General features: G+C 47.3%; 1 protein-coding gene across 2 annotated transcripts in view; it reads left to right on the top strand.

Moving 5' to 3' along the window:
* Positions 1 to 23851, top strand: part of PDZD8 (PDZ domain containing 8) — an 85113-nt gene that overhangs the window by 5661 nt on the left and 55601 nt on the right. For both annotated transcript variants that reach the window (XM_082266696.1, XM_082266695.1), the window contains exon 2: positions 5574 to 5699. In XM_082266696.1, the coding sequence (XP_082122822.1) occupies positions 5574 to 5699 (126 nt within the window). The remainder of the gene's footprint in view (positions 1 to 5573; positions 5700 to 23851) is intronic.

Genomic DNA, 23851 nt, shown 5'->3' with positions numbered 1-23851 from the left:
ATGCTGCACAGTGCTCTGGGACGGTGGTCTGAGAGGCCTGTAATACCGCACAGTGCTCTGGGACGGTGGTCTGAGAGGCCTGTAATACCGCACAGTGCTCTGGGACGGTGGTCTGAGAGGCCTGTAATACCGCACAGTGCTCTGGGACGGTGGTCTGAGAGGCCTGTAATACCGCACAGTGCTCTAGGACGGTGGTCTGAGAGGCCTGTAATACCACACAGTGCTCTGGGACGGTGGTCTGAGAGGCCTGTAATGCTGCACAGTGCTCTGGGACGGTGGTCTGAGAGGCCTGTATTAACGTACAGTGCTCTGGGACGGTGGTCTGAGAGGCCTGTAATACCGCACAGTGCTCTAGGACGGTGGTCTGAGAGGCCTGTAATGCTGCACAGTGCTCTGGGACGGTGGTCTGAGAGGCCTGTATTAACGTACAGTGCTCTGGGACGGTGGTCTGAGAGGCCTGTAATACCGCACAGTGCTCTGGGACGGTGGTCTGAGAGGCCTGTAATACCGCACAGTGCTCTGGGACGGTGGTCTGAGAGGCCTGTAATACCGCACAGTGCTCTGGGACGGTGGTCTGAGAGGCCTGTAATACCGCACAGTGCTCTGGGACGGTGGTCTGAGATGCCTGTAATGCTGCACAGTGCTCTGGGACGGTGGTCTGAGAGGCCTGTAATACCGCACAGTGCTCTGGGACGGTGGTCTGAGAGGCCTGTAATACCGCACAGTGCTCTGGGACGGTGGTCTGAGAGGCCTGTAATACCGCACAGTGCTCTGGGACGGTGGTCTGAGAGGCCTGTAATACCGCACAGTGCTCTAGGACGGTGGTCTGAGAGGCCTGTAATACCACACAGTGCTCTGGGACGGTGGTCTGAGAGGCCTGTAATGCTGCACAGTGCTCTGGGACGGTGGTCTGAGAGGCCTGTATTAACGTACAGTGCTCTGGGACGGTGGTCTGAGAGGCCTGTAATACCGCACAGTGCTCTAGGACGGTGGTCTGAGAGGCCTGTAATGCTGCACAGTGCTCTGGGACGGTGGTCTGAGAGGCCTGTATTAACGTACAGTGCTCTGGGACGGTGGTCTGAGAGGCCTGTAATACCGCACAGTGCTCTGGGACGGTGGTCTGAGAGGCCTGTAATGCTGCACAGTGCTCTGGGACGGTGGTCTGAGAGGCCTGTATTAACGTACAGTGCTCTGGGACGGTGGTCTGAGAGGCCTGTATTAACGTACAGTGCTCTGGGACGGTGGTCTGAGAGGCCTGTAATACCGCACAGTGCTCTGGGACGGTGGTCTGAGAGGCCTGTATTAACGTACAGTGCTCTGGGACGGTGGTCTGAGAGGCCTGTAATACCGCACAGTGCTCTGGGACGGTGGTCTGAGAGGCCTGTAATGCTGCACAGTGCTCTGGGACGGTGGTCTGAGAGGCCTGTATTAATGTACAGTGCTCTGGGACGGTGGTCTGAGAGGCCTGTATGTAATGCTGCACAGTGCTCTAGATGGTGGTCTGAGGGGAGGCCTGTAATGTACACACTCAATGCTCTGCTATGGATGGTCATCTGGGGAGGCCTGTAATGCTGCATAGTGCTAACTGCGAAGTCTCCATTCACACCGGAACAAATCCTTTTCAAGGGTTTTTTTTTTTTTTTTTTGGCGTTTTACCTTTTTTGGGCGTTTTTTGCAGGTGTTTGGAGGCAGGCATTGACATCAAACAAAAACGCCTCAGGCGACAAATTGTGAACAGGGGTCATTGAAATAAATGGGATTTTGCTTGATGGGCATTTTACGAGCTGAAAAACGCTCAGGGGGGAACGGGGTCTTAGTAGTAAGTACGCTATGGACTCGCTTGCTTGCTGGGAGCAGAAACACTTGCAGGCTCTGTGAAAACCAGAAATTCACAAGGGTAAATGTCCTTCCTTCACATTTTCGTTAGTTTTCGTTCCTTAACGAAGATGGAATTGCTTTTTGTCATAGCTTTCGTTAGTGGACGATAAATGTGTACTTTTTCATTTTGTTTTTGTCACTGTAAAAAGGCAGCTGACGAAATGTAACACTGGTAACAACAACCACAGGGGTTTATTTACTAAAGGAAATCCACTGTGCACTATGAGTGCGCTGGATGGAAGTGCAGTCGCTGTAGATCTGAGGGGAAGATCTGAAATCAGATGAAGCTCTGCTGATTTCTATCATCCAATCGTGCAAGAAAAAAATGCTGTTTATTTTCCTTGCATGTCCCCCTCAGATCTACAGCGACTGGACTTCCAGGTGCACTTGTAGTACACAGTTGATTTGCCTTTAGTAAATGAACCCCATAGTGTCTAAAGACAAAGAACAATGTTATCTCAGGAGTGCACTGAAGGTTTGTGGCTACTTAGATTAGACTTTCATTAAAACATGTGCATGGTCAGGTAATTGAACAGAGGGGAGAAGCAGAACACATGGGGGTTGATTTACCAAATTTGGAGAATGCAAAATCTGGTGCAGCTCTGCATAGTAACCAATCCGCTTCCCTTTTTTAAATTTTTTTTTTATTGATAAAACTTAATTGAACAAGCTGAAGTTAGAAGCTTATTGGCTACCATTCATAGTTGCACCAGATTCTGAGTCAATCTGGGTGTAGCTAGAAAAGGTATGTGCCTGCATCCTTTAGGTCCAGCAACACTCTGAGACACAAGCTTGTACATCCAAAAGACCCAACACCCAAACGCAAGCTAATTAACTTGGTATATGGAGTGAAGTGAGGAATTCAAAGACTTGTACATTGGGGAGGACAAACAACCTATTAACAAAGGGATTGATCAATGCAGGAGGGCGGATCTACAGTCTTCCTACACAATTATGAAAAAGGGACACTCTTTTCCGGGAAGACAGCAAACTGGTTTACAAGTAGAGTTGCCACCTCATCACTTTAAAACAGAACACAAATTAATTACACAGGTTCTGAGGCTAATTTAATGCAGAGAAGGCTCCAAGTGAGTTTAATTACCACCTTAATCAGCCACAGAACCTGTGTAATTAATATGTGTTCTGTTTTAAAGGGATGAGGTGGCAACCCTATTTACAAGGCCCAAAAAAGGCCTTCTGGAGCATTCTGTCTCCTAAGAAGGGTGGTGGCTTTTAGCACCATCTGTCTTCCACATATAATGCCAGTTTACCATCTCTACCCTGGCAATATGTCCTTTTACACCTTCCACCTTATAATTTGGGTGATTACCATGTGTTGTAGATTTCAGAACATCATGGTGATTGGATCATGTAATTATAACTGGTTGGGCCCACAAATCTTTACACCGCTCTGTCATGTTCCTGAAAATCAGCATCAGCCTTGACTCATTTCTTGGGTATTGGTTGAAGATAGTGGAGATATAAATACCAGGTTATGTTTCTGACACTCATTAGAATTAAAGAAGATACTTGGCTGAGCAGCAAAACATCTTCAACATTACTGAACAAGTCTAGAGTAATGTGACTAACTACTACTACATATACTATGACTGGGATACATGAGAACATCACAAATCTATATCTCAGGGATATGCAAGAGGGAGATGTTGGTTGTTACTTGAGAAGTCTTGCACCCTTCTCCCAATCCTATTGGTTCTTAAATTCCTTTTTCTTCTACTTCTATTCATCTTACTGCTCCTCCTGTTGGTTCAGATATTACCCCTCTTTTTTTACTGCTACGATTGGCTCAGACACGGTCTACTTCCTGCTTCTATTGGCTCAGATCCTGCCCATTTCTTTTGCTCCTGTTGGCTCATACTCTTACCCCTTCAGATAATAACCCCCCTTCTGTTGCCTGTTGGCTCAGACATTCCCCTTGCTCCCACTGCCTCCTATGCTGTCCCTTCTCCCCTCCCCCCCCATAGTCCTGCTTGCCTTGGCTTAGACCAGGTGTCTTCAAACTATGGCCCTCCAGTTGTTCAGGAACTACAATTCCCATCATGCCTAGTCATGTCTGTGATTGTCAGAGTTTTACAATGCCTCATGGGATATGTAGTTCAGCAACAGCTGGAGGGCCGTAGTTTGAGGATCCCTGGCTTAGACATTTACCCTCCCATCTGTCTGCTCTGCTTGCCTGAAGCCTTCACATTCATCCTCCTGCTCTGCTTGGCTTGAACGTTCCTCTCTCTTCCAGCTTTCCTTGGCTTGGGCATTCTGTTCTGCTACCATATCCATATTCTTTCCCCTCATCTTTTTGTGTCTCTTGGCTCAGACACTCCCCCTGGACCACCTGCTCTCCTTGGTTGGAAAGGTCTACTACTTTTTCCTGCTCTATTCGACTCAGACACTTCCTTTGTCTTCCTGCTCTGCTTTGGCACTTCCCCCTAAACCCCCATCTTCCTGCTCTCTTACTGCTTGCCCCCCTGTTCCTAATTTCTCAAATGCAACCTCCATCCCTCTGCTACCCTAAACTAAGATGCATCCACCTTCTCTCTGCTCCCTTTGGTTTGGATGCTCCCTCTGTCCATCTGTTCTCCATGACTTAGATGTTTCTCCTATTTTTCTATGCCACTTGGCTCGAAAGCTCTACCTTTTTCTCCTCCTCCCCTTGATTTTAGTGCTTCCTCTGTCATCATGCTCCCCTTGGCTCAATCAAACACTCCCACCCCACCCCCCAAAACTCAAATTCCTGCTTTCTTTGGCTCAGGTTCTCCCCATATCCTCCTTCTCCCTTTGCCTTATGGCTCGCTTCCACTGAGCGGTACGGTACGGTTTGGTTTGGTACGGTACACTATTTTTACCGTTTCCATTGTGAATGGTATCCTAATTCCAAACCGTACCGTACCACTTTTTTGGGACCCTTTAGTTGGGGTACCAAGCACATTAGTACCGTGCCAACAGGGTGGAGCTACACTCTGCAGAACTTTGATTGGTTGACAGAGAATCATCTATCACAGCTTTCCTGCTACACCACACCTATCATGAAAGGGTACTATTGGCAGTGGAAACGCAATGTGTACCGTTCCGAACCGTACCGTGCTGAACCGAACCATACCTTACCACTCAGTGGAAACGAGGCATTAGATGCGCCCCCCCCCCATCCTCCTGCTCTCCTTGGTTAGTAAGCCTCCCCTTCTTTTGCTTCCCTTGGCTCCAATGTTCCCCATTCTCTACTTTCAGATGTTTTTTTCCTTGTTCTGTTGGCTCCCATTACCCATTTACTTTCAATGAGATTGGTAAACCTGAAAAATAGAGAGGATGAATCTCCCTAACGGGAACACAGACACCAATAAAAACTGACAAGCCTTCTAATCCATCTCCACTCTATCCAAAACTATAAAAAAAACAAAACAAAAAAGGTTTTCTCTTTAGTTATACTTTTAACATTTTATTTTTTTATTTAGATTTAACACGATTTGCTTGGTTATTGAATGCCCCCCCTCAAATACTGAAATAATTGATTATAGTGCTTAATATTCAGGCAGTGAGCCACACCAGTTAGAAAGTCACCATTTCCGGTGAAAGCTTGTGCTTCCTGTACCTGTTTTATGAATTTTTCCAGATTTATCTAGAAAGTTTTGTTGCCGTTTGCCTGTATGACCTTCTTAATTTGCTTAATTTGTTCCTTCCGGCAGGTACAAGCCATTTTTCCCGTATCAGGTGCATCCTGTAACAGATGACCACGAGGAACGGACGCTGACGTTGCAGGACCTGGGGCTGGCCGAGGGGCGACTAAAAGTGTCCGTGATAGACTGCAGCAGGTAAGTGTCATCCCTGGTACATCCAATTACTTTCTTCATTCACATTTTATCTGTGCTGTGAGAGGGGCTAGACTGTGAAATTGGTTACCTGTATACTATGTGCATGTTACTATGGCACTTCTAGGAGGCTAGGCTGTGGGACAGTTCGGTAAGACAGGTACAGGTCATCTGCCGAGTGGGAAAGAAGAAACTGGACGGGGCAGGTGACACAAGGGGCTGATCACCTGCTGGGTTCTATCCATAGCTCAGAACATGTCTTTTAGCAACACCTAACTTCCCCAAGGCCTAACTTCCTAACAGATTTTTGTGGATTGGCTGGAGCTTAATATGAACTACCGTACACAAACTATTGCAGGAAATCTCATCATTGTGGAAGGAGCTGAGACCTAACTTTGGGGAAATCGCCATTTTGGGAGGGGCACACATTTCTGTAGGAAATCTCACCTTTGTGGGAGGAGCAGAGACCCAAACTGTGTTTGGGAAATCCCATTGTGGGAGTGGCAGAGACCCAAACTGCGTTTGGGGAATCCCATTGTGGGAGTGGCAGAGACCCAAACTGCGTTTGGGGAATCCCATTGTGGGAGTGGCAGAGACCCAAACTGCGTTTGGGGAATCCCATTGTGGGAGTGGCAGAGACCCAAACTGCGTTTGGGGAATCCCATTGTGGGAGTGGCAGAGACCCAAACTGCGTTTGGGGAATCCCATTGTGGGAGTGGCAGAGACCCAAACTGCGTTTGGGGAATCCCATTGTGGGAGTGGCAGAGACCCAAACTGCGTTTGGGGAATCCCATTGTGGGAGTGGCAGAGACCCAAATTGCGTTTGGGAAATCTCCATTGTGGGAGGGGCAGAGACCCAAACTGCGATTGGGAAATCCCATTGTGGGAGGGGCAGAGATACAAACTATTGTAAGGACATCTCCCTTTTGTGGAAGGGGCACAGTCTTTACACTAGGGTTTCCAGAAAGGTAAAATAAAAATCCATAGGCCATCATACCTGTCCCGGGTGTTTTGGGTGGAGGTGGCAGATATATGGTGTAGTAGGAGTTAAAACACTGTAGAACACTGCCTGGCTGTAAACACCTCAGCTGGTGAGTGTCAGGAAGTAACAGGATTAATATTGATTTTTGGCAGAGTGTTGCCATTCCCATAATGGCTCCTAATCTCATTACCGCCTTTTGTGTTTTGTATCAATTGCTTGGGGGGGATTTCACAATCCATTGTGCTAATAGGGCCTCTCTTATTCTTCAAGCGGTGTCTGTTACCTGGTGCCATGTGCCGGCTACCATCTGCTGTCAGGCGGAGCGCGGGATCTCATTGTCCTGCATGTAGAGTCTGGTCTCCAGCGTTATTAAAATTTCATGGACAGCGTTTATAATACACTCCCTGACCTCAGACAGAAGGGTGGCGTACAGCTACGGCAATTGATTTATGGTGTTCCATAGTCCTGATGGAAACAAATCACCTATCAATGTTTCTGACCCATCCCCCCGACTCAGAAATGTTCCCTTTTAATGATGTAGGCAGTAATGAGAAGGTGAGTTGGGGTATACCACTCAGATTGTGATAAAGTAAATCCACCGCTGTGCTGCAGATGTCTGCGCCACAGTCTCAGGAGGTGATACAAGGCTGCAGCCGTTGCCTGAAGTCAGTTGCAGCCGTTGCCTGAAGTCAGTTGCAGCCGTTGCCTGAAGTCAGTTGCAGCCGTTGCCTGAAGTCAGTTGCAGCCGTTGCCTGAAGTCAGTTGCAGCCGTTGCCTGAAGTCAGTTGCAGCCGTTGCCTGAAGTCAGTTGCAGCCGTTGCCTGAAGTCAGTTGCAGCCGTTGCCTGAAGTCAGTTGCAGCCGTTGCCTGAAGTCAGTTGCAGCCGTTGCCTGAAGTCAGTTGCAGCCGTTGCCTGAAGTCAGTTGCCTTATTACCATAGAATCTGCCATGTAATGTTCCTGCAGACTGCAGTCACATGACCTTGATGTCTATGGTCAGATTGAGGACCAATTGTTTGGAAGCCCTCCCAGAAATTGACAGTGAGCTCTGGTTCACACTGATAGAGTGCGATTTTAAATTGTTTTCCAGTGTGATTCCTAAGCTCCAGTTGGCATCGCATCCCTGTGCTAATCACATGTGATTCTGTGCGATGCCATCATTTTGTATGGTTTGTATCACACTGCAGCTGCACAAAAAAGGTGAAGGCAACTTTTTTTTTTGTTGTTGCCGCACTGGAATCGGCACCATGCGATCCAAGGAGATCGCAATAAACAAAGTGCAGTTGCTATGCAATGAAATGCAGTGATTCCTGTGCATTTCCCGCTTAGCGTCATTGTGAACCTAGCCTCAAGGGGCAGTTGCAGTGCGACTTGATGCGGTTCCAATGTGCTTCTGATGCGACCTTTGATGTGATGTGGACACGATTTGGACACGGCTGTGATTTTTGTGCTGGCCAATGGATACTCCTATTGTTTTGTGGCATAAATAAAGGTGTCCTTATCCTGTACACTTCCTGTTTTTTCTGTACTGTTAGCCACAATGTTCTCCTCTATGCCATGGCAGCAGTTGGTACTGCTACAGCAGCAGTCTTGATATAAGAGGAGAACAGGAGGAGGTGGAAAAGGCGTAGATGCTGGGTCCATCCAGTGATTGTATATAGGGGGAGGATAGAGGCCAGTTCTGGATCATATATGATGACCCCCAATGGACGTGAAGTAAAGTTCTTCAATTACACACGCAGTGATTTTCTTTTCTGGATATTTGAGGTTTTTCCACTCTAATATGGTGGCTTCCCTTCCGGTGTGCACAAGCTGCATGTGTATACACCTCTTGTATGGAAGATTGCTTGGCAGCCGCGTCGTACACACATGACCGGGCACCATTCAATGTCTTTAGTCACCTTCAATTATGAAGACCCATACACATGATAAGATCTGAAGAAACATTTTGTGCGACGAACGGCCGATTGTTTGATCGTTAGTATAGTGCTTTTGACAGCCGATTTCAACTTTTTGGATGACAAAACCTGTAGGTGAAAATTTTTATTGCAACTGTACACAATGTCCGATTTTCGTTTAATTAGCACAGTTTTCTTTAAAAAAAAAAAATGTAATAGTAAGACTTGGCATGCTCGGAAACCAAACCATACATTACAAAACCATTCCACACATTACATCACTTCCGAAGTTGTGTTCTGTTGTAAGAGAATTTTAGTAAGTTGAGTATATGAGACTAGCATGCAAAAAAAACCAGATGATTATTTGTCCGATAATCTTGTTTACTCCGTTTTGTTGGCACATAAATTAAATTCCCTCTTTATGACCCGAACCAAACACATTGCAAGGGTTTTAAAGCTGAGCTCTGGGCACACATTTTAAAGCAGCTTTAGAAATGACATTGCTAACCTTCAACAAATAATAATCCAGCGCTGCGGCCACTCTGGAATGGAATCACTGCCAGAAACATGCATAATAAGGGCTCAGTGTCACTTATTTTCTCCCCCATGATTTAACACTTCAACTGACCGGTCAGGAGACTTCTGGTCTGTCATGCCCAATCACACCTTCTGGAAGTGATTGACTCCCTTTAAAGTGATTGATTGTAATTTTCCTTTTTTTTATACTAATCTGCTCTGTGCAGTGGTTTTGCAACAAGCGGCCCCAGATTCCTCCACTGGCACTCCTGGCTCCTCCTCCTCAGCGACGCACCCATAGGAAGCTGCTTTCTATAGGGGCACTTGTGCGGGCTCACTCCCGAGCTGCCCTGACTGCTGACACAGACAGTGCGATTCTGCCCTGACACCGCTAGCAGTGGGATCCAATGGCTATCAATCTGCCCTGTGAGGGAGAGAGCTGCTGCTGTCATGCTCAGCGCTGGATCAAAATCTGGCTCATGTAGGTATAAGGGAGATGGGGGAGAAGAGTGGGGGGGGGGGTTCTGTGACAGACATTTTTTACCTTAATGCATATGTTTTCAGGTAATAAACCTTTTAGGCTTTAAAGTGATTGTAAAGTCTTAAGGTTTTTTACCTTAATGCATTATATGCATTAAGGTGAAAAATCTTCTTTGCTGCAGCTCCCCCCAAACCCCCAGTTTTTCTTGCCTGAGCCGATCCAGCAATAAGCACGAGCCCAGCAGCTCCAGCCGCTGTCTCTCTCCTCATTGGACAGATTTGATAGCAGCAGGAGCCATTGGCTCCCACTGCTGTCAATCAAATCCAGTGACAAAGGAGCGGGGGGAGGGGCCGAGTCCTGCAGTCTGTGTCAATGGACGCAACAGCAGAACTCGGGAGCATGCTCACACAGGTGCCGGCATTAAAAGCCGCTTTCAATGGGGGCACCCAATAAAGGGGAGGAGCACTGTCTGTGTACCCCAGAAGAGGAGGATTGGGGCTACTCTATGCAAAACCCTTGCACAGAGCAGGTAAGTATAACATGTTTGTTTTTTTTTTATTAGAAAATAAAAACCAAACCTTTACAACCCCTTTAAGCACTGAGGCTCAGAAAAGAGGGTTGTACCCTTTAAGCGCGTCATCTAGGAGAAGGTCCACCCGGAAATAGTTGCTGACCCGTCGGCTTTAGATGCTGCTCAGCAGCGGGCACTCTGTTTTTGCTGCCATTCCTAACAGATCCATGCACCTTTCCTGCCCTCAGCTGCTGCACCTCTTACCGCAGAACAGGGGAAACCTGCCAGACTCCAGCTCGGGTGGATGTTTCTCTATTTCAAGGTGCTCCACTGTCAGCCTACATGTGAGTTGCCATTACGTCTTATAAAAAAAATGTTTTTGCAGTTACGGTACTTCATCAGAGCGGTTTCTGTCTGATTAGTTCGAGGCCATGGTGATACAGAGCACCTTCCAGCTTCTTTCTGGATTGTTCTATTTTTTGGGGGACTGCATGTATGGGACCCCATAGGTTCTTACTTTCCCATTCTCATCACAAACTCATTTTTATGGACGTTAAGAGGTATTTCTCTAGCGCTCATCGACAGACGTAGTCCTCGGTGATACACCACCTTCGGGTTATGTTACCTCCGCAGGAGCAGGACTAGACAGGAAATTAAAAAGCTCTGGCCACACCCTAGGGGCAGTCCCAGAGGGCATATCCTCTCTCTCTCTGCCTCAGCAAATCAGTTATTTTCTGTCTAGTTAGGAGTAAGGACCTAGACACCTTGCTGGGATCTTAGGTCCTGGCAAGAATTTTTTCTTAAAGGATTTTTTTAGACAGCTTTTTTCTCCAGTGTTCCTGTGAGATCTTCAAGCAAGAAAGCTGAACTGGGCGACGGGCTGGATGTTGAGATCCGGTGGTCACCCCAGTTCAGCCTACGAGCGCGTGCAGGCCATAGCTCCGCGCTGGGTCGGCCGCGACAAAGTCCCATTAAAAGGACTGAACCCGCGAGTTAAACGTCTCGCTGAAACGCCAAAGACCATGAGTCACGGCGTTCGTATCGGTCGACAGCCCTCCCGCCCCGGTGGAGAGGGGTACTGTCAGGAGTTGGTGCCCGCCTGGTTCCGGTATGGTGAGTAGTATGTTCCCCCTTTCCCCCTGACGGGTTTTGTGGTGAACGCGGGCCCCTCTCTGTATGGTAAGAAAGAGTCCTTTCTATCCTATAACATGTCACAGATCCTCCTACTTTGAGTGTGATTTTTTGTGTACAAAAAGCCAGGAGGCTTGGTTTGGGAGCTAACTATCTATTGTATACATGTTTAAAAGATGTAATCTGTGGCATTCTGGGAATCTTATGGGTTAAGTATAAGCTACCTACCAGTCAGAAGCCACGGACATGTAGACTGCCTTCCAAATCAGATCTCCAGCTATTAGCAGGCCTCCCGAACGGCCATGCGGTCCGCCAGGGCCGATACCGCCAACCACGCCATATCCCCAGGCAGAGACAGTGTTGTGTGCCCTGCAGCACACCGCCATTCAGCAGGCCGCCGCCATTTTTTCTTGCAGGATCGCACGAGCCGCCATTTTGGCGTAGCCATGTTTGAGGTGATCCTACACCTCGTGGAGCTTGGGGGAGGCGCCGGAAGGCGTGCAGAGGGGCGGAGCCGCCTCCTTTCTTCCTGGGCAGCCAGCCAAAAGACTTCCTGTTTGTCAAGACAGCGCTGTAAGCTGTTGCAGTTTAAACTCTGAGCATCAAGTGGTGAGCCTGGGGGTCTATCTCTCTCTCTCTCGATCGATAGCTAGCAGGTAACACTAAGGGGCTTTTTTGTGGCGCTGGGGGTCAGAAAAAAAAAAAAAAAAAAGTTTTTTTCTTTACTTTGAATTATATTATCCAGGAAGTAACTGGAGTTATCATGGACCCTGCCACACATATTCCCCCACCTGTTTCCCTCGAGGGGGCCTCGGGACCCGCCGGTGCACAGAGTATAGAGTCATTTACAGCAATTTTTGAGTCTATGGTGGCTCGGGTGGAGGCGGCCTGTCAGGGACGGGGGTCAAGGAAGCGACCCCCGCCTACCCCTATACTATCTGACACCTCTGACTCAGATTGAGATGGTCACGGCAGTTGCAGGTTCCTCTGCAAGGGTTGCTATCCCAGGTAAAGCCCCCTCAGAAAGTGAGGAGGACGCTTCTTCTCTTGCTATTATTCAGGAAGAAGCATTGGTGGACGCACTAGTTGTGGCAGTGCAAGAAACCTTAAAACTTGAGGCTTTACCGGCAGAGGCAACTGAAACAGAGATGCCTTTTGGTACTAATAAGCCCATCAAGACGGCGAAGGCTTTTCCTGTACCTAAATGTTTTGGTAATCAGATTAAAGGAGAATGGGAGCATTCTAAGCGTACCTTTACTATTTCCAAGCGTATTGCTAGACGCTATCCGTTTGAGGAATCCATCATTAAGAAATGGACGGTACCACCAATCGTGGATCCGCCTATTTCCAGGCTGAATAAAGCCACGGTTATTCCAGTGGAGGACACTTCGTCCTTTAAGGATCCGGTGGATCGAAAGATAGAAGCAGAGTCCCGCACTATCTTTTCTCTGATAGGGTCAGCATTTAGACCAGTAATCGTTATTGGTCTAGTTTCCCAGACACTTACGGAATGGGCGAAAATGGTACGCCAAGATCTTAGGGGAAAAGATATTCCCCAGGAGACATCTGATTTGATGGAACAGATCATACAAGGGCTACGGTTTATCTGTGACGCAGCCTTGGACACTACTCCCTTATTAGGGCATGCATCTAAGTTAGCAGTGATCCTCAGACGTGTGCTGTGGTTAAAATGCTGGTCAGCTGACCTAGGTTCCAAAAAGACCTTGACCAATCTCCCTTTTCAGGGGAATCGTCTATTTGGAGCCAACCTAGATGAAATCATTAAGGATGCCACTGGGGGCAAGAGCACTTTTTTGCCACAGGCTGCAAAAGCTAAGGGACCTCGCAACAAGCGAGGACCTTTCTTTACCGCCCATAAAGGACGCCCGGCTGGTACTAGCGGGAAAGGCAAGACTCCTCCAGGAGGGTTCAAGAAGGGCTGGTCGGACAAGCAGAGGACCAACCCAGCCAAACCCGAAGTAAAGGAGTACTCAGCCTGAAGGTGCGCCCCCACCCGGTTTCAGGGTGGGGGGACGTTTTCACCGGTATTCAGGACATTAGATCGAGCATCAACCACTACTACCGGTGCGATTCTTCCCTTCCAACATTTAAGTACCACAGGAAGCGGTAGTTACCGTTCCCTGAAAAGATCTTTTCCTTTACCTTTTCCTAAGATTAGTCCCGATACCTCACAGGAATCGGATCTGGTTGACCAGATAGGCCAAGTAGCCTCTAGTCGGGTGACTTCGGTCCCTGAGGTTCAACCAGAAAAGATCACCTTTCCTGATAACTATCAGGTATCTGATAAATGTGTGGGAACAGAAAACGACCAGACTTTCTCTGATGGTCGGGGCCAGATAGCTCTAGGGACGCCTGGTTCAGATCCAATCAGCGCCAGTGGTCCTAGAAATTCTAGGCTGGCCTCCTCAAGCCGGCCTGGCCGACTTGGACATGTTAGTCGCAGACGTTCCGTGGGAACTTCGTCTCAGGGAGTGTCTGTGGTCTCAAGGACCAATTTACCTTCGTGCTTTACAGTCGCTGGTTTTAATGGCTTGGCCATTGAGACCCAAGTACTGAAGGACAGAGGTTTGTCTACTTCAGTCATTCCTACCCTTATTAAAGCAAGGAAAGCGACTTCCAGCAAAGTCTATTATCACACATGGAAGACTTATATTGCGTGGTGCGAATCTTTAGGATTTCCTCCACGTACCTATTCGGTGACTCGAATATTGGCTTTTTTGCAACAAGGGGTTGAGCAGAAGCTAGCCTTGAGCACCATCAAGGGTCAAGTTTCAGCATTAGCAATCTTCTTTCAGAAGCCTTTAGCTACCAAATCCTTGGTGCGGAATTTCATCCAGGGGGTGCGGCACCTGGCTCCTCCAGTCCGCGCGCCCTTACCGCCCTGGGATCTTAATTTGGTTTTGTCGGTTCTACAGAAACCTCCCTTTGAAAACATCAGGGAGATTCCCTTGCTTACTCTATCCCAGAAGGTGGCCTTCTTGGTGGCTATTACTTCTGCTCGCAGGGTGTCAGAACTGGCTGCATTATCATGCCAGTCACCATACCTAGTGATTCATAGGGATAAGGTAGTACTTCATCCTAAGCCATCTTTTCTTCCCAAGGTGGTTTCAGATTTTCATCTGAATAAAGATATTGTACTACCTTCCTTGTGTCCTCAGCCCAAGCATCATCGGGAACATGCGTTGCATTCCTTAGATGTGGTTCGGGCAATCAGGGTATACCTGAAATCTACGGAATCATTTCGTAAGACGGATTCACTTTTTGTGATCACGGATGGCCCCAGAAAGGGTTTGCCTGCATCTGCCGCGACCATTGCCAAATGGGTTAGACAAACGGTGGTACAGGCTTATTCTATTAAGGGTCAGAGTCCTCCGTTCCCTGTTAGGGCGCACTCCACTCGAGCGCTCAGTACTTCCTGGGCCTTTCGCCATCAGGCGTCAGTGGTCCAGGTATGTAAGGCGGCCACCTGGTCGTCGGTACATACCTTTACAAAATTCTATAAAATTGATGTGACGGCATCGGCGGATGCCTCATTTGGCCGCAAGGTTTTGCAGGCCGCAATTTGAGGAGACCGGTGGTCTACCTCGAGGGTTTTTTTCTGTTTGAAAAAAAAAAAAAAAAATTGTTTTCTCTTTTTTTGTTGAGTCTCATCATTAAGGATGAGCATTGTAAACTTCTAGTTGGCACCGGTTGGGCCTTCTAGATTGGGATTTGATTTCCATTTTCCCACCCCTCAGTTGTGATACTGCTCTGGGACGTCCCGAAGGTGGTGTATCACCGAGGACTACGTCTGTCGATGAGCGCTAGAGAAAAATGGATTTTTGTAAAATCTTACCGTAAAATCCTTTTCTCTTAGCTCATCGACAGACGTAGTCCCCGCCCCTCTGTTTTGGAGTTGGGTTGGGTTAAATTCTCTAAGCACTGCTTTTTCACATAACTGATTTGCTGAGGCAGAGAGAGAGAGGATATGCCCTCTGGGACTGCCCCTAGGGTGTGGCCAGAGCTTTTCAATTTCCTGTCTAGTCCTGCTCCTGCGGAGGTAACATAACCCGAAGGTGGTGTATCACCGAGGACTACGTCTGTCGATGAGCTAAGAGAAAAGGATTTTACGGTAAGATTTTACAAAAATCCATTTTTTGCTTGTTTCTCTCTTTTATCACTTTAAGCACCTCGTCCCACAGGCACAGACTGGCTACATTTCCCATTACATGATTGGAATTAGTTACAGTGCCCTGCACAGGGTCAGGAAGTCAAGTGGGTGCTTCTCTGATACCTCCTCCAGGTGCCCAGGAATATCTGGGCTTTCTGCTGCAAAGCATTGACATCACTGACTTTTAAAATTTAGTTTATCAAAAAAAAACTAGGTTGGTTTAAAAAGATAAATATTCACCTTTTACAGTGGGTTTATGGACAGTAATTACTGGTCAAAGTAATTGTAAACCTACAGTTTTTTTTTTTTTTTTTTTCGTTTTTTTTAATAATGAACATGTTGTACTTGGGTGCAATGGTTTTGCACAGAGCAGCCCTGATCTGCCAAAGCTCCCCGATTCTGCCCGTGATTCGGAACGCAATATGTGAACGGAGCCTAAGGGGGGCTGGAGGAGAGCAGAACAAACCCGTGAAAATTCCCTACCCTCGTCACTTCCGGTGCACCTACGTCATTGAACAGCTGAGGAGCTTAGCATTGCGCATGCTCGGAGGGTAGGGAATTTTCACGGTAATATGTTGTAACGTTACACCGCATCAGCTGTTGCCGCGGTAACATTAAAACATCTCGGCTGCAACATGAAATCACTTACTGGGGGTCCCCTGTCACTTCCCTGATCTCGGCTACATTTAGTAGCCGAGATCAGGGAAGTGACAGGGGAAGGAGCGGAGATGATTCATGTTGCAGCCGAGATGTTTTAATGTAACCATATGAGGATTGTCCTGAAGACCAACCTCCCAGTAGGAATTTCAGGAACGGGTGGGGGAAGGGGGAAGGGAAAGGAGGAAAAATGGGACTTTACTGGTACGATAGCAGTCAAGTAGTCAAAGGTATCATTAAAATGTAGAATACTTTATTACATATCAAAGTTAAAATTGATCATCAAAAGCTGCAAGGTACATACAAAGAAAATAATTTTATATTAACAAAAAACTATATATGAGCCAGTATACAGTAGGTGAGCATCTAGCTCAGCCGTCACTAAATGGCGGCCCGCGGTCCAGGAGCGGCCCGCACGAGGCTTCCGCCCGGACCCGTCAGGCCGCCACCGTAAGTAATCATTGGTTTGCTGGGACCGCGGGTGTCCCAGCAACCAGTGACATTCCGTGTGTGCGCCCCGCCCCCTGCTTCTTTCTTCGGCTCCCTCCCAGCCAGCCGCGAGTTGGGGCGTGACGTCACGTGCGTGCCCCGCCCCCCTGCTCCTAACTGCGGCTCCTGACTCACACTCAGCCTAGCCGCGGGACATCACATGCACGCCCTGCCCCCCTGATGTTCGCTGCTCCTGGCTCCCACATTTTTCGCTCCCAAAGGTATGTGGGGCACAGTTTTATAAAATACAGACTGATGGGCATATTTTGTTAAGGGGCACACATTTGTGTCCATTAGAGTGCCCCATAAAATAAAATATGCCTATTAGAGTGCCCCCTAAGATAAAATGTACCCATCAGCTTGCGCCTTATTTTATGTTAAGGGTCACGCTGATGGGCACATTTTATGTTAAGGGGCACTCTAATGGGCATATTTTATGTTAAAGGGCACTCTAATGGGCATATTTTATGTTAAAGGGCACTCTAATGGGCATATTTTATGTTAAGAGCAACACTGATAGACACGTTTTGTTTTGCCCATCAGCGTGCCCCTTAACATAAAATGGTCCCATTAGAATGCCCCCTAACATAAAATGTGCCCATCAAAGTGCCCCCTAACATAAAATGTGCCCATCAAAGTGCCCCCTAACAAAATGTGCCCATCAGAATGCCCCCTAACATAAAATGTGCCCATCAAAGTGCCCCCTAACATAAAATGTGGCCATCAGAGTGCCCCCTAACATAAAATGTGACAATCAGCGTTCCCCTTATTTTATGTTAAGGGTCACGCTGATGGGCATATTTTATGTTAAGGGGCACGCTGATGGGCAAATTTTATGCTAAGGGTCACGCCGATGGGCACATTTTATGCTGGGGGCATGCTGATGGGCAAATTTTATGCTAAGGGTCACGCCGATGGGCACATTTTATGCTAGGGGGCACGCTGATGGGCAAATTTTATGCTAGGGGTCACGCCGATGGGCAAATTTTATGCTAGGGGACACTCTGATGGCCACATTTTATGTTAAGGGGCACTCTAATGGGCATATTTTATGTTAAGAGCAACACTAGTGGACACGTTTTGTTTTGCCCATCAGTGTGCCCCCTTACAAAATGTGCCCATCAGCGTGCACCCTAACATAAAATGTGCCCATCAGCGTGCCCCCTAACATAAAATGTGCCCATCAGAGTGCCCCCTAACATAAAATGTGCCCATCAGCGTGCCCCTTATTTTATGTTAAGGGTCACGCTGATGGGCAAATTTTATGCTAAGGGTCACGCTGATGGACACATTTTATGTTAAGGGGCACTCAAATGGGCATATTTTATGTTAAGAGCAACGCTGATGGACACGTTTTGTTTTGCCCATCTTTCTGAGTCATAGCACAGACTTCAGATTCGGACCTCGGCCCAAAGAAAATTTTAGCGACCGGACCTCCTTGAATTCTAATTAATTACCCCTGATCTAGCTGATGGCGATCCAAAACATGGGGATTTCCAAACCAGCTGGAGGTATATCTACCTCAACCTCAACATGTTTCGTGGCGAACCACTTCGTCAGGAGGATTTATTGTGTGTACAGTAAAACCTTGGTTTGAGAGTAACTTGGTTTAAGAGCGCTTTGCAAGACAAGCAACATTTCCACATAAATTTTGACTTGATATACAAGCGATGTCTTGATATACAAGTAGCCTCAAGTCACAGCTGAGTATAAAAGAGAAGAGAGGAGCCTCCAAGTTTAGCAATATGGTTACATTTAATGAAGGTACAACATTTAGCAACTCACATGGTTGATGATTGGAACAGGCACATCTAAGTATGCAGGCATCAGGGGTAAAGCTGTCCACATAGGACCATCCTCCACACCGCCATCTACGTCATCCCTTCCATGCTGCCCCTCTCTTTCAGATTGCTTTACTTTGGTCTTCCCGGTCAGGATTACAGACTGGCAGCTGGCGGTGCAGAAGATGGTCTATGTGGACAGCTTTACCCCGGATGCCTGCATACTTAGATAATCTTTTTATATGGACTATAAACTGAAAGACTTATGAATAAATGGTTGTGGAACGAATCATCTGAGTTTCCATTATCTCTTATGGGGAAATTTGCTTTGATATAAGAGTGCTTTGGATTACAAGCATGCTTCCAGAACGAATTATGCTCGCAGTCCAAGGTTTTACTGTATATATATGTGTATATATATATATATATATATATATATATATATATATAGTGCTCATTCTGAAGGTGACAGAAAGACATTTAATCAATAATTCATCTCGACATAATAAGACGTCAATGTATATAAAAAACATAGTAACAAACTCATTGACATAGGTATGGGAGGGTAATTTTTACCTTATCAGACAGGCTCAGAAAGGTCACCAGTCAAGGCGTGCAACCATCATATCCTCTCGCCGGCGAACATGGGCAACACTAAATTTTAGAGTTGGTTGTAGATATAATTTGGGAATGAACATTACCAGTATAAATAACAAGGAAAAGGAAAAAAGGATGGGGAGAGAGACTGCAGAGCCATGTAGGATAAAAAGGGATATTTTCAGATGTAAGAACATCAAGGTCATCCCAGAGCCAGAAGATCAGAAAGGATGAAAACAAAAATAAAGGAGAACGAAGCCACCAACACCAAAGAAGAAGGAAAACAAGATATAGAGTGCCTCCAAGGAAAATCAGAATATCAAAAAGCCCGGGATGGTGATTATAGTCCATGCGTATTGTGAGAATGGAGTATAGAGTATATATCTTACCCAGAGGATATAGATAATTGCTAAAAAGGGGTGAACTGATCCGAAAGATCCCAGCCGGGATGTGTCACTGCTGGAAAACCAGCCTATCAGAGCTGGTAGATTACGGCCAGTATCTGTGTAGTAGGAAGGCTCTTAGATAACAACTTGATTGCTGATATAGTAGTCCACCAGCAGGTGGAGTCAGATATTAACTGGCTAAAACAATGAAGAAAGAGGGGTACAACAATCAAAAATGGTAAGGTTTAGCCTGGTAGTTTAAAGGAAGAGTAAGGATACAGATAGCACAAAAATTCAGCCCAGCGCTCACTCCGAATGGGAAGACTGGCGTGCTGCTCTCCTCAGGCAGGGAACTCCAAAACGGGTACATAGAAAAGAAAAGAAGAGGAGGCGCAAACACCTAGTGCATTACCCGTGGTCACTGTTGCAAATAGTTTAATTAAAAAATGCCAAATGCATACTCACAGACGCAGAGATAAAAACATGTTACAAGAATCCACCTAGGCACGTGGTAAGACCAGCTCTGAGGAAGGGGGCCTGACCCCCGAAACGCGTTAGCGGTCCTGACTGAAGGACTTGTTCCAGTTCACACATGGTGGATTCTTGTAACATGTTTTTATCTCTGCGTCTGTGAGTATGCATTTGGCATTTTTTAATTAAACTATTTGCAACAGTGACCACGGGTAATGCACTAGGTGTTTGCGCCTCCTCTTCTTTTCTTTTCTATGTACCCGTTTTTAAGGATACAGATAGATAGCGCTTACCAGCAACTGATATTCCGACAAGAGACCCGGCCGGGGAGGATCAGGGAAACCAACAGCGTTCGCCGCCATTGCCGGCAGCGGACGCTGTTTTGTAGTGTCAGCCAGGCGGCGCATGTCATGACGTCAGTCCGACGTGCACGGCCATACGCTGCCTAGATCTCCGTACTGCGTAGCGCAAAATGGATGCGCAGGCGCAGTTGGAGCACAACAAGGGGTGTTCCAATAGTGGCTGAACGTCATCAGACGCTGCCAAAATACAGAGATCACACATGTCTGCCAGTCGAGAAGGATCGCGCCGCCCAGAGGGTGATCAATATGAGCCCAACCTTAGGAAAAAGGAACATATATTAAATACATTGAAACTGTTTAAAATGACAAGAGAACAATAATAATAAACAAGCCTGTGGCTTGTTTATTATTATTATTATTATTATTATTATTGTTCTCTTGTGGTCTGGAAGAGTCCAGACCACCGATCAATGTCCTGGAACTCCGAGCATTCAGACTGTCTGGATCATTGGATGGATCGTCTTCAGGGATGCCTAGTGCGTATTCAATTGGACAATGCCATGGCTCTGGCTGATGTCAATCACCAAGGGGGCACAAGAATTTCCCTGGCGGCTCTGGAGGTAGCCGGCATTCTAAGGTAGGCAGAAGGGTTTGTTCCAGCCCTCTCCGCCGTACACATTCCCGGGGTGGAAAATTTGGCAAACGTTGGACCACGGGGAGTGGCCCCATCATCCGGAGGTGTTTCATCAGCTGTGCCTCAGGTGGGGCACCCTCCAAGGTGGATCTGTTGGCTCCTCGGCTCGACAGAAATGTGCAGAGGTTTGTGGCTCGATCGGGAGATCCACTGGCAGACGCCACAGACTTGCTGGTAGCCCCTTGGGGTCAGGATTGTCTGATCTACGCCTTTCCTCTCCTCAAACTTCTGCCCAGACTCCTAGTCTCCTACACAGGATCGAGGCAGAAGGGATTCTGGTCATCTCGGTGGCCCCAGACTGGTCTTGCTGGATTTGGTACGCCAATCTGGTGCGACTCGTCGCCGACGTTACTTGGAAGCTTCCTCTCAGAGAGATTCTCCTGTCCCATGGACCGATCCTCCATCCTGCTTTACAGTCGCTGGCTTTGACGGCATGGCTGTTGAACGTCGGGTGCTAATTGATAGAGGTTTGCCTGACTCAGTGATTCCTACGTTGTTAAAAGCTAGGAAATATCTACCATCCTACATGCAAGACGTATGTTGAATGGTATGAGTCACTTGGGGTTCATCCTCGCTCCTTCTCAGTGGCTCGAATCTTAACCTTCCTTCAACGGGGGGGTGCAGAAATTGGCCTCGAGTACCATCAAGGGCCAGGTATCGGCTTTGGCAGTCTTTTTCCAATGACCTTTAGCCACACACTCTCTGGTACATACTTTTAGTCATGGTGTCCGACATTTGGTTCCCCCGCTGCGGACTCTGTTGCCGCCTTGGGATCTTAATTTGGTGCTTTCAGCTCTACAGAAGCCTCCCTTTGAAAATATTTGGGAGATTTCCCTGCTTACGTTGTTCCAGTAGGTGGCCTTTTTGGTGGCTATCACCTCTGCGCGCAGGGTGTCGAAAGTGGCGGCATTATCCTGTCTTTCACCTTATCTGGTTTTTCACAAGGATAAGGTGGTGCTTCAGCCCTGTCCATCATTCCTTCTTAAGGTGGTCTCTGACTTTCATTTGAGTGAAAACATTTTGTTGCCTTCCCTGTGTCCCAGGCCTAAACATCTGAAGGAAATTGCCTTGCATGCCTTGGATGTGGTCCGGGCAATTAGGGTGTACCTGGCAGCTACGGAGTCTTTCAGGAAGTCAGACTCTGTGCTCATGGATGGACATCACAAAGGGTTGTCCACTTCCTCTGCGACCATTTCCAGATGAATCAGACAGACGGTGGTTCGGGCCTAGTTCCATGAGGGGTCAGGTTCCTCCTTTCCCTAAGACATATTCTACTAGGGTGCTTAGTGCCTCCTGGGCCTTCCGTCATCGAGCGTCACTGACGCAGGTTTTATAAAGTGGATGTGTTGGCATCTGCGGATGCTTCCTTTGAACGCAAGGTTATGCAGGCTGCTGTTTAAGAGGACCTGCTCTTTGAGGGTGTATTGTTTTTTTTTTATTTTTTTTTTAGGTGGGCTCCAGTTGTTTTATTGAGCTCCTGTTTCCTGTTGGCTAATGTTTAGCCTTTGGAATTTTTTTCTGTTTCCCACCCCTCATGTTTAACACTGCTTTGGGATGTCCCAATGGTCAAGAATGATAGGAGCTTTGTCTTGTCAATGAACGAAAGAGAAAATTGGATCTTTGGCTTACCGTAAAATCCATTTTTCTGATGTTCATTGACGGACACAGCACCCACCCCTCTGTGGAGTTATGATTCTCCTGACACTGCTTGTAAACTGAGTCCCTATAGAAGGGAGAGGAAGTATACCCCCTGGGACTGCCCATGGGTGTAGCCAGAATTATTTTTCTGCCTAGTGTAACCCAATGGTCAAGAATGACAGGAGTGGTGTCCGTCAATGAACATTAGAGAAATTGAATTTTTACGGTAAGCCAAAAATCCAATTTTTCCTCTGGCGGTCTGCTTTGTTTACATAGGCAGACCGCCGTTCTGCCTCTATGAACTATCCCTGGGTTCCCAGCGGACATCGCATCTGCTAGACCCACTGATTGGCTACTGCTGTGTCCAATCACTGTGGGAGCGGGTTTCCGGCGGTGCGCGCACCCCAGAGCCGAAGAAGATGATGACGTACAGGTACCTGAATTTGCGCTTAAGGGCCGCCCTGCCGCAGTATATGTACGTGGGACAGGTTAAAATGGTTCTTTTCTCTAGGAAAAAATAAAAGTCAGCAGCTACAAATCCTGATATTTAATAAACGGACACTTACCTGTCCAGGTATCCCAAGCCTTCTTCACTAGCCTTCAGCCAGTGTCCGCATCTTTAGTTTGGGAAGCTGGCTGTGATTTCGCAGCCGGCGTCCTACTGCGCATGTGCGAACTGTGCTGCACTTTGTGAAAGGTCCTGCGTAGAGGTTCACCGAATGGAAGTTTTGGTCCTGAAACAGAAAAGGCAGGATGCACTTGGCCGAAAAACTGAAAATGACAGAGGGTCTTGTAACCATATGACACCTAATGCCATGTACTTGCACACATAATGGTTGAAGTGGCTACAACAAAGCCATTTGATTTTTATTAGGGAACTCGGATCCTACACTTGAAAAAAGAGTGCGCGTGCCCATTGTGAGCTTGGCGCATGCTCTGAAACACGTTGTGTCATTTCCTACCTCCGGTGACGTCACGCGGCGTACGCTGCGTTCCAGTCTGGTTCCTGGACATCAGCTAAACCCAGAAGATGCCAGGCCGGCCTTTCAGTCTCCCGGCTCCATCTCTTCGGCTGCCACCATCTTTCTCCATGGGACACTTGGACTTTACAGCCTACCTCCACGGACCACCGGAGTATTTTTAAGCCTGTGACCTTTTACCTAATGTGAGTAACTTACACTGTGTGCTCCCTTTTGACTAAACCAATACTGCACTTAGAGGCGCTCCGTGTGTCTATTAGGAACTCGGCAGCTACAGTTGATCAGTACACATAGATAAATGGAAAGCAGCAAAAGTTTTAGGAGGGAGGTGAAAAGCAAATACTTCAGCATAGCAATATCTTGAACAAAGAAGACCGCGTCTGGCATGAACCTGTAAATCAGGTCCCGGCATATTTCGCTGCCCCGCACGCTTTGTTAGAAGTACTCACAGTCCAGAATCTGTTTTGATTG

Source organism: Pelophylax lessonae (assembly GCF_965119305.1).
Source record: "Pelophylax lessonae genome assembly, chromosome: 9".
Taxonomy (NCBI): Eukaryota; Metazoa; Chordata; class Amphibia; order Anura; family Ranidae; genus Pelophylax; species Pelophylax lessonae.
This window is presented reverse-complemented; position numbering and strand designations above follow the sequence as displayed.